We start from the raw sequence: 11,007 nt of genomic DNA, 5'->3' as shown, positions 1-11,007 counted from the left end.
GTGTGAAGGGCCTAGAAAACATGTCCTATGAGGATCAGCTGAGGAAGCTGGGTTTGTTTAGTCTTGAGAAGAGGAGGCTCAGTGGGGAGTTCATCTTTCTCTACAGCTACCTGAGAGGTTGGTCTCTTCTGCTGTGCCTGCAGTGAGAGGAATTGAGGAAATGGCCCTAATCTGAGACAAGAGATTCAGATTAGATGTTAGAAAAAAATTTTCAGTGTTGGGGTGGTCAGGCATTGGAATAGGTTGTCCAGGGAGGTGGTGGGGTCACCATCCCTGGAGGTGTATGCATCTGTCTCTGGGTGATATGTTTTAGGGGTTACAGTGGTAGTGCTGCATTGACAGTCGGACTTGATGATCGTAAAAGTCTCTTCCAACTTTTATGATTCTATGATTCTACGAAAGAAGAGTGAAATAGAATCAGAACTGAAATAAAATCTTCTGTTTTACTCATTTATATTATTTCCCTTTCTGCTATTAACACTTGGGTGGTCTGTCCATTGAGAAAATTCAGTACACAGGAATTACTTGTTCCTCTACTCTCCTGAAGTAAATTCCAGCAGTCTTTCCAAAACACCATGGAAACTTATGAGAGCACAATTTTTCAAATGCACACAGATGGCTTGCCTGCAACCTTATTTAAATATCACTTTCAGTGTCCCAAACATGAGCGTGGCAGTAATGAGAAAGGTAATACAAGAAATGCAAACACATTAAGAAGGAGCACAGCATGAAGAGGCAGAGAAGCATCAGAACAGCATCTCTGAAAATCCACATTAAAATTAGCCAATTAGTGAAATGCCATCTGTTCCTCCAAACTTCACTTATAGCAGGAGGTTCTCCTGTTTAACGGAATTATTAATTCTTCAGGGTTTCGAAAAATTAATGATTAGTTGTACTTTTTCCCTCTATCTTTTTTTATTGGATGAATCACTACATAATTATTTACCTTGGAAATGTCACTAGGGCAGCCACCACCATGGTGCAGTAGTATTTTTTGCTTGTAGCAGTGTTGTATAAAATTTGGCAGGATCTATATTCGCTGGACATCAAGGATGCTGCACTTTTTTCTTTCTCCTTTTTTTTTTTTTAATTTAATTCTGCTGCATTCCTTCAATGCAGCTGTGATAATCTCCTGTTACAGTTCATTTTGGTTTTGGATAGTTTTCCAAGAAGAAAATCAGTGTAAAAACAGGGGTGAGTTTCACACCAGACTGGGTGGAATAGAACCATTACAAGATTATGTGTAATCCAGGTTCCAGTGATTACATTCCCCCCATGTCCAACAAAGAATGGAGGTTTTCCTTGCCCCTCCTTTTGTTATTAATGTATTTGTAGAAGCACTTTTTGTTATCCCTAACAGAAGTGGCTAGATTGAGTTCAAAGTGTGCCTTTGTCTCTCTAATTTTCTTTCTACGTGACCTAACTATATTCCTAAACTCTTCATGAGTAGCCAGCCCTTTTTCCCATAATCAGTAGGCTCTCTTTTTTCCCCTAATTTCCTTGAAAATCTCCCTGTTCAGCCAGACTGTCTGTCCTCCCAGCCGGCTTGCCTTTCGGCACACTGGGACAGCCTGCTCCTGTGCTTTCAAGACTTCCTTCTTGAAGCATGTCCATCCTCCTGTACCCCTTTGTTTTCAAGGGCTGTTTCCCAAGGTATTCTCTGAACCAGTCTTTTGTGTAGGCCAAAATCTACCCTGTGGAAGTCCAGGGTAGACGTTTTATTGATGGCCCTCTTTGCATGCCTGAGTATTGAAAACTCTATTATTTCATGGTCACTGTGCCCCAGACAGCCTTCAACCACCACATCTCCCACCAGCCCCTCTCTGTTTGTGAACAGCAGGTCTAGCAAAGCCTCACCTCTGTTAGGCTCATTTACCAGCTGGAGCAGAAAATTATCCTCTATACGCTCTAGGATTCTCCTAGAATGCCTCTTCTCTGCTGTGTTGAGTTTCCAACAGACATCTGGTAGGTTAAAATCACCCTCAAGAACGAGGACTGGCTATTTTGAGGCATCTGCCAGCTGCTTGTAGAATAATTCATCACCCTCATCATCCTGATTGGGTGGTCTGTAACAGACTCCCACAGGAGTGGGATGTCAGCCTTGTTGGATGCAGGATGTCATCCTTGTTAGCCTTCCCCCTGATTCTGATCCACAGGCACTCAACCTTATCGTTACTGACTTCAAGTTCTACAGAGTCAAGAGACTCTCTAACATGTAGAGCCACCCCTACACCTCTCCTACCTCACCTATCCCTTCTGAAGAGCCCTATCCGTGGCAGCACCCCAGTCATGCGAGTCATCCCACCATGTTTCTGTGATGGTGACCACATCATAGCTTTCCTGCTGCATGATTAAGGCAGTAGTTTAAATTAATGAGTTCCTATCCATGTGTTTATGTGGCTGTCACTGTTGGTACAGCTGAGTGAAACCTCCAGGTAATCCTAATATGTTTCATACAGAGCCTGAGGCAGTCCATGGCTTCAAGTACTCCAAGAACTCTAAATCACTGAGGATTCCAGTGTAAAATTATTGATTCTGAAATAGCAAAATGAAATTAAAATCCCTATTTGGCAAGTGTCACCAATTTTTCAGACTTCCTAATGGTAATAAGCAAACTCATCACTCAGCTGGAGAAAGCTGGTCTTGCCAAGTTGTGTGCAGTGATTGCTAGTAAGGTGGGGAGGAGTTTTCTGTGCCTTTCAGCGCTCTCAAAATCTCTTACTGGGGCCAGGTGTAGAGGCAGTTGCTGGTGATTCAGTCCCCTCAGCAGATCAATTGCCTTCAGAAATTCAGCAACTACCATGCACCCCTATCTAAACAAAACTACTCACTCAGAATATTAATGGGTATTGATAGTGCTTTCTGTGGAAATCTTTGAAGTGAGATTTACTATCATTTAACAAATAGACAATGTTTCCATAAAAATAGGATAGCAAAAATATAAAAATAGTGTGAAAATAACTGGGTTCCTTTATTGGCTAGTTAGCTATTTCAATTTTAAAATTAATTTCACTTAAAGCCATTTCAAATGGTTTTAACAGTTGTCATCTATTAGATACTATCAGTAACATTTAGGATCTGATTGCAGGAAAGCCCTGGTTGATCAATACAAACTGCAAAAGACGCCTGTTCTGCTCAGTTAATATTGGGAAGATTCAAACTCTCTCCAAGTTCATAGCTATTTCTATTCAGAGTTCTGTCTGAAACTGTTTCTCAATATATACGAATTTAGACAGAAAGTTTTACATTACTGTCAGGTCCCAGGTTGCAGGACATACATTCCTCTAGATAGACCCAGATTTAACATTTCTCCATTAAACTGACAGCTATTCAAAACTTCATATAGCATGTTTTTAACACGACATATGTGAAATCTGAGTGAAGATTTATTTTTTTTTGCTTGCTATAAAAATGTTACCTTCCTGATTTTATGGAAAAAGACATTTCCTCTGTGTCACAAACACAAAGGTTATTCCTGCACTGCCTTCCCTTCCTGGAATTTCCCTTCCTTTCTGCATTTCCCACAGACCATCAGTAATATTAGTTTTTTAAAGCTGATGAGCTCTCTATTGAATTAACCTGAGCCACATATTATTCCTTTATATTCATTCGGGAAAAATCTCTAGGCTAGATGACACTTTTAGTCCATGCTAGCAGGCATAGCTGAGTATTAGTGATGGAGAGATCAAAAAAAAAAAAGGAAGAGAAATGAGAGAGGTGGCATCTTAATGCAGAACAAGTTTCCTCACACTCCAACCAAATAGTGAACTAGAAAAAAATCAAAGCCCTTCTGATATTTAAAAATCTATCTTCACGTAGTCTGTGTGAGGCAGAGCCACTGGTGGCTCCAAGGCCCCAGTGTCTCTTCAACACTGTGAGAAGACCTGCACTGGCAGAAGACCCTTCGCTTGTGCTCTGAATAGTATCCTAATAGCTGCCACAGAATCAAGGTTGTTTTTAAAGAGCAAATTGTCTTCCAGATGCAGATTTGTTAAATTCCAGGTACTGTTGCATATCTACAAATGGCAGCTTTATGATACTGAGAGAGTATGGAAAGGGCACTGAGCATATACATCAGAGTATTGTCCCAAATATGGGTTCTTTCAACCTCTGGGCAAGACGCTGATCCAACACAGAGTCAAGGTCAATAAACATGATTTGTTTATTTCATATCTGCACAGAGATGGGTGCTAGGTGATGAATCCACAAAGCTGGCACACCATCAGTATGCCAGATGCTCATTCTTATACACTTGGAATAATAAAAAAATGGCATATCCCATATACATAACAACCTAAAGGTATAGTCACAGAAGGTTAATCCGAGAGGGTGGGTAGAGCAACATCACTTTTCAAACCATTCAATTGCTTTGATATGATGGGATTTGTTTCACTTGCGTGGGGTGTTTTGTTTAAGCCAAGATGATCATTTGATCAGAAAGAAATCTAGGAGAGTAGTTTTGCACTTTTTCCTCACTGAAGAAACTTAACATTAGAGCCCAGATTTTAGGAAGATCTTGCAAGCAAATCAGGATTAGCAACAGCACGATGTGGTGTCTGCAGTGTGTTCATGTCAGGAAGACCTAATGAGGGCTAGTAGAAAGGTAACTTACAGAGAAGACATTTTATTTCTCTAGGAAGACTCAACATGCAACAATGGAAAGAATAGATACATCAGTGTTTGGTACAGATAGACTATGGCTCTCCCAAAGTAGCTAAAATCAGCTTCTCAATATCGCACTCATTTTGTCCACGTAGAATCCTAAAATAACCATTTTCTCCCCAAGATTTTCCCCAGGAATTTGCAGCGATCTAAAAGTAAACAAAGCAGAAAAAAAACTTATCAGCTTTAATTTTAAAGTAGTATTTAAAAATGTAAAGTGTAAAATACAAAATCAATTTTTGCGTTAGTTTCCTTTTTAAGAAACCGAGTTTCTCAGATTTGGTGCTCTGAAAATCAGCATGCATCTTTTTCTGATATCTAGTAATTTGTTCCATTTTGCTTTGATCAAAGTTTCTGTTCTGAAATCAGGGTTTCTATGAGAAAGTTTGATAAATTGAAGCAGAAATTATGAGACAAAAATTTGACTATTGGCTGCTGAAAGAGGACATTGAAACAATAATAGTCGCAACAGCAATTACAACTAATCTCTTAAAGAGAAACCAAAGATACGAAAAAAAAAGATAATAAAGTTTCATTGAGGTAGCTATTGACATGTTGAGAAATCTAGTTTCTGATGAAGCCAGAAGTTCTCAGTATTTTTTGCCAGTGAAACTACTACCATAAGCTCTGCCATCAGTTATGTAAACTCCAAATTACTTTTGATGAACACAGGAATAATGAGATGAGCTGTTAATCCAAGTGATTAAATTTGACTTACTCTAAATGGCTTAAAGGAAATGTTCTTTGGTTGGCTGGTTTTGGTTTTGGGTTTTTTTCCTGATAGCTGGACAGCAATTACTAACATTATTTAAATAAACAATTTGTCTTTTTGTAAATGTTTTAACAAATATTGTTGATTACTTTTATTCAGTCTCATTTGTAGACATCAAAAAGAACAGACTCTTCATGGAAAAATTTAATAACATTGAAACAGAAAAGATAGTGCAGGAAAAAACACAGATATAGGTGGGATGAAACAGGCTTTGAAATAGAGATAGATGATACTATAGTTCAAGGGTCAGCATGATAGAAGTTGCCATAGAGGGAATAGAATTATGCAGGACACTTTCAGGTGAAGGGAAAAAAATAGATGCAGAGAGAGTGAATGAAAGTAAAGAATTAGCTTTTAGATGATCTGTGTTGTAAAGATCTTTTTTTTCTGCCTTAAAACACAGTCCTAAGGATTCACTTACCCAAAACTTTTGTTTCTGTCCTTTTTTGTCAGGTAATGACCCCCACCTGTTAGAAAAGAATGGTACTTTGATGCAACAAATAATCAGGGGAGAAGAGCTTGTCTTAGTTAGTTGTCCTAATTATCAGTATCAGAACAAGGCATGACTAACAAACTCTGATGATGATGAAAATGAAGATAAGTACCCCGCTAACCACAAGTCAAATTGCCATTAGGGATTACAAAAACTTAATGCAAGTGTAGTTTTAATTTGTCCTTCCAAAAACCTGTTTTCATTGACGAAATCTCTCCTCTGGAGGGCTTTCCAGCTGAATCGAACTCTGTAGGAGTATTGAAATTAATGTGAACACATTTCTTCAACTTAGCTGAAGATCCCTATGAACATTTTTTTAAGGATCTCATCCAACATTTTTACAGAAATAGCTGGTGAGTGGGGACTGAAAATGTTCCCAGTTTTTCTTAGCTCAAATTGAATTGCTGACAGCCTAATCTGTTTTACTGCACAGTGTGTGTGGGGGGGTGACCTCTAAACTTACTTGCTGCTTTTGACATTTTAAGGACATGCTAAATTTGGTGGGAATATCCTTGAAACCACATGAGAGATTGTCCCCACCTGCGATGTGAGAGAACTTTTATAGTTGTGTCATTGTAGTTGAACTGCATAGTATTCTGATTTCTAGGCCTCACTTTATATATAGGGCAGAAAAAGTTCCGACCCTATCATCCGGATGTATTTCAACAAGCAAAAGTTGCATTGCACACCTTGGTAGCTATGGTATGTTTACTGGATGCTTAAAGAGCTCTGTGTTGTTTTGAATTTATACAACGAATGCTTGTCTAGTTATTATTCACAGTTCATGATGCTTGGGTGCCTATAAAAGGGCACAAATAAACAGAAAAACAAAGATGTGAAATTTGCACATTTTCCCACAGTGTAAAGTTAATCCTAGGATATATCCAATGCCATTAACAGGGTGTTTATCAGTGTATATCCCACCAACACCACATGAGAGCTGTATTTGCAGTGCACTGTTCACTTTGAAAGAAAAGCAACAAAAATATGTTGAAAAATCCCGCACCAGGAATGGGAAGATTTTTCCATCATATTTGCATTTGAACAGCCACAGTGGCATCAACTCTCCTTGCTTAACAGTGAACTCTCATTTACATGGAATACCTGCACTTTCAGCCAAAGAAAAGACAAACGGGTGACTAGAACAGAGGCAAAGTGTGAGTTACAGCTGCAAGCACAAATTGTAGCTACTGCTCATTAAACATAAGGAGTCATAAAAACAATGTTGGTCATAATGACCACGGAATGTAATTGTTGTTTTTTAAAGGGCCTTATGATGCTTTTTGTTTTAATCACCAAGTGAAAGTTCAAGAATTATTAATAATCTCTGATATTTCTTTGACAAATATATTTTAGATACAGTCTGTCATGATCACAAATTTAAAAAACAGATATATCATAGTCTATCAGATTTCACGTCAGATTCAGATTTACTTTTTTCCTCAGGACCATTTTACTAAAGAAATTTACATCAGCTGTAGTGTGAAAGTCCAATATTTCAGTCTTAAAGACAAAGTAAAATTGTCTTGAATTTATATTCATGTATTCCTGCATTCCGTAGTACGCTTTATTTCTCCCACTTGTTTGAGTAGAATGATGACCAGTTGTCTCAGATGCATATTTCTGTGATTAAATGTTTTTATAACATTTATAACATTTAGAACATAACACCTGTTATGTTCTAAAAGAGTCAGTATCTAGTTTCATACACTGATTGGAATTTATCTATTTTCAGAAATGTTTCTAAATGGAATAAAACTTAGAAATCAAAATGGAAAAAGATCCTTTTATTATCTTGACTATAACATATCCATGAATTTAATTTCCTAGGTTTTGTTCCATCAGAGTCTGATACCTAGTTACTTGGCATATGTGTTTTATTTACAGTTTAGAAAGAAGAGCTGCTTACTCAGTAATCAATGCCTATGGGCACTCCTCAAATACTCTAAATTAAAATATATTAAATTAAAATACACAGGAGTGCAGCCAGTAGGTCCGGAGGAGTGATTAACCCCTTTTTACAGGACCTGCCATTCTGTGTCCAGTGTGGAAAAGCACTCAGTTGTAATGGAAACAGCTGTTCTTTTGTGAACAACACATATATTATTCAATGATGCAGTGTTTGTAGCCACATGTCAGTTTGATTTAACATCTTGCCTCTGGGAATGAATGCCATCTCCATCAAGAATATTTCTTGGGATTTCTTGGTTCATTCATACAAATATACCTTCTTAAGAAGAAGCCATTCTTTCAAAAAACTCCTAAGTGGAAAGTGTTTCTGCAGTAGCATCTTTAGGAAAGGAGAACGTATTTTCTAAAACAGATTTCTCAATTTTCTAAAATACATTTCTCATCATAAGTATCACATTTGATCTTTTCAATTTCTCTTTTTCCCTTTTTCTGTCTATAAAGAATGAATTTATTCTGCATTGTATCCCTTAGTTGCACCTATGAAATATATTATGGCATCCAAGCACAGCTTCCACTTTAAGCTTAACTTTAGATTCCTCAGAGGAAACAAATCTCTAAATATCCTTTCTATTGTTGAGCTGGGCATCTGTGGGTGAGTTTTTTTGAGTTATAAAGAAATAAATAGTCTAAATGAATAATATTAAATTCAGTTTGAATTTTAACTGCCATATTACTTGCTGTTATAAATACTACTCCTTGAAATATGAGCAAAGATGGAGGGAAATGGTCAGATAATATTTAACAATCTGAAAATAAATCCAGATGAAATGTTAACATCCTAAAACTCTTACCCATCTACTAGACTGAATGGAAACTGGATAGTATCTTATTTCAATAATACAGAAAATGAGACTGTTTCAATGTAGTTCACATCCTATATGTTTTCCTACATACATGTAACTCTGTACAAATATCTTTTCCTGAATCTGAGTGGTCTTTGAGATTTTACCTCTTTATTTATGCTATATTTAAAATAGACATTATTTGCAAAAGTTTATTCATTAATAAATTAAAAAGGAGACCTCATGGAAGACACTATGAGAGTAAAAAGTAACCTGGTGTATTAATGATAGCAACTGTGAAAAATGATAGCATTCCAGATAATTTTCCCTGCAGAGTAGCAGCTCAGAGAAAGTGTTGATTGGTCCCTCAAAATCTTCAAAACTAAAATTAAAAAAAAAAAAAAGCATGATCCTGAAGGAGTTAAATAAGGCATTGTGGTTTAAAACTGAAACCCATACCACTGCCACGCACTGAAAGATCTGCACAGATTATAAAACGTAACAGTAGTAAAAGGATATTATTAATCAATGCAAATTTTTGCTTTGTGTGTACTGTGGAAAAATAGAATATATAATAGTTTCTTTACAACGTTTTCCAAAACATAGTTAATACAGTGTGCTACTGTTTTAGCGGTTGTCCAGGACAGGATTAGTTTTTGCAGTAGCCAGGAGGGGGCTTGGCCAGGACCCAGAGGTTATTCTATACCACCTCACACCATTTTTCAGGAATGGGGGAAAGGGTCTCTTCCAAGTCAAGTAGTGTGGTGGAGGGAGTTGTTGGAGGGGTTTCATTTGAATAGTTTGCCTCTTTCTTGTAGCCCTTGTCATTATTATTGTTGCTGTGACTATTCAGTCTCTTATCTCATTGCTGTTTCCTGTAAATTGTTCTTATCTCAGCCCATCATTTTTACCTTCTGTGCCTTCAATCCCCCTCTCCAGCCTGATGCTGGGGATGATGGGGAGGGAGAGGGGGAGTGGGAGTGGTGGAACGGCACGTGGTTTGGAGTGTTTCAGTGGGAACACTAAATTGGGGAATACCATTCCTAAACCATGACACTGGTCTCTTCTGAGATTCAAGAAGCACGTTGACATTATTATCCTTTATGTAAATGTTAATGTCAGAACTCGAATAAGAATTTGTCTTTTTCTTGGTAGTAAAAACTGTGGGATTTAGTCCCACAGTAGCTAACAGAGTATATTGGGATACATTCACTTGCTTAAATGCAGGTGCCTGGGGCTGTTTGAGATGCCTTAGGGTGCCTGAGACATCCACATGTTTCTGGCAGACATGACAGCAGACATGAGACATTCCCGTCTTTTTGGAGACACAGCTCTTCCCACAGCCAGTAGCACCAAATACCTCTGTAGGGGAAACTAATGGATCTACAAGCAGTTGTAGCTGAGTTGCCCTCCTGTCTCCACTGACTTTGTTGAATATATCACCATCTCTATGATGAGAGTTTGGATATCTAGCATATCACACCTGCCTGAATCTCGAATTGAATCCTGACTAACAATAGTTTATAACTAACCATAAATAACTAACACTAAAAATTGAATATTTAATTGCCTACTGAAGTGAGATAAGAAAAGGAGAAGACTGTAAACTACTAGGAAATATACAGTAAATGAAGTGGTAGAATGGGCATCAGCAGACAATAAGAATGTAGGAGTTTCCAGAACTACACAACTCTAGCACATGATTTCAGAATATATCATGAGGAGAATTAAGACATTACAGACTAAAGGACTTGGATTCTGTCCATCTTAAACCATCCAGGATAAAATGAAAGAATTAAAAGAAGAGGGTAGAATTAACATCATAAACAACATGGACATCGCAGTTCTGATATCTATCAGTTTTTTACAATATAGCACGAAATTGTAGATGTTACATTTGGTTGAACAGAATTAAAGCAGAAATGTATTGTGCAAAAAAGGTTGTCAGACTGATCTGGGGTGCATTTTATGTTCCTTCGTGGCTCGGAGCAAGAGTTGGTTCATGGATCAACAGACTGGAAGGAAAAATTATGCTTTAGATGATAGCCCTGTATTCTCAATCATAGAACTGGGCATTATAAGTGAAAAGTATTTTCCATGGCTAGGTTTCGCAAACGAAGATTTAGGAAGGCTCTATCCACATTTGCTACAGGCACGCTGGTGGCTTATGAGGCCAATACGTGACAGACATATCCGATTGCAAAAGGCACAACAGAAAGACTGCTTAGATGGTGTATTCTGCAATACACGGTTCTTTCTGTGCTGCCTTTTTTCCTCGAGAGTGATCCTGCGTGTGTTCTCGAAGGAGACAGCTGCGTTATAGATGG

General features: G+C 37.8%; 1 protein-coding gene across 1 annotated transcript in view; it reads right to left on the bottom strand.

The window, feature by feature from the left end:
* Positions 1–4,138: 4,138 nt before the first annotated feature.
* The window catches only part of TINAG (tubulointerstitial nephritis antigen), a 43,309-nt gene continuing 36,440 nt past the window's right edge, over positions 4,139–11,007 (bottom strand). The window contains exons 10-11 of the mRNA XM_017814533.1: positions 5,856–5,901; positions 4,139–4,811 (exon numbers count right to left, since the gene is read on the bottom strand). Coding sequence (XP_017670022.1) covers positions 4,695–4,811; positions 5,856–5,901 — 163 coding nt within the window. The 3' untranslated portion in view covers positions 4,139–4,694. The remainder of the gene's footprint in view (positions 4,812–5,855; positions 5,902–11,007) is intronic.

Source organism: Lepidothrix coronata, unplaced genomic scaffold (assembly GCF_001604755.1).
Source record: "Lepidothrix coronata isolate B3197 unplaced genomic scaffold, Lepidothrix_coronata-1.0 Scaffold45, whole genome shotgun sequence".
Classification (NCBI taxonomy): domain Eukaryota; kingdom Metazoa; phylum Chordata; class Aves; order Passeriformes; family Pipridae; genus Lepidothrix; species Lepidothrix coronata.
The sequence above is the reverse complement of the archived record's forward strand: the minus strand, read 5'-3'. Positions and strand labels throughout refer to the sequence as shown.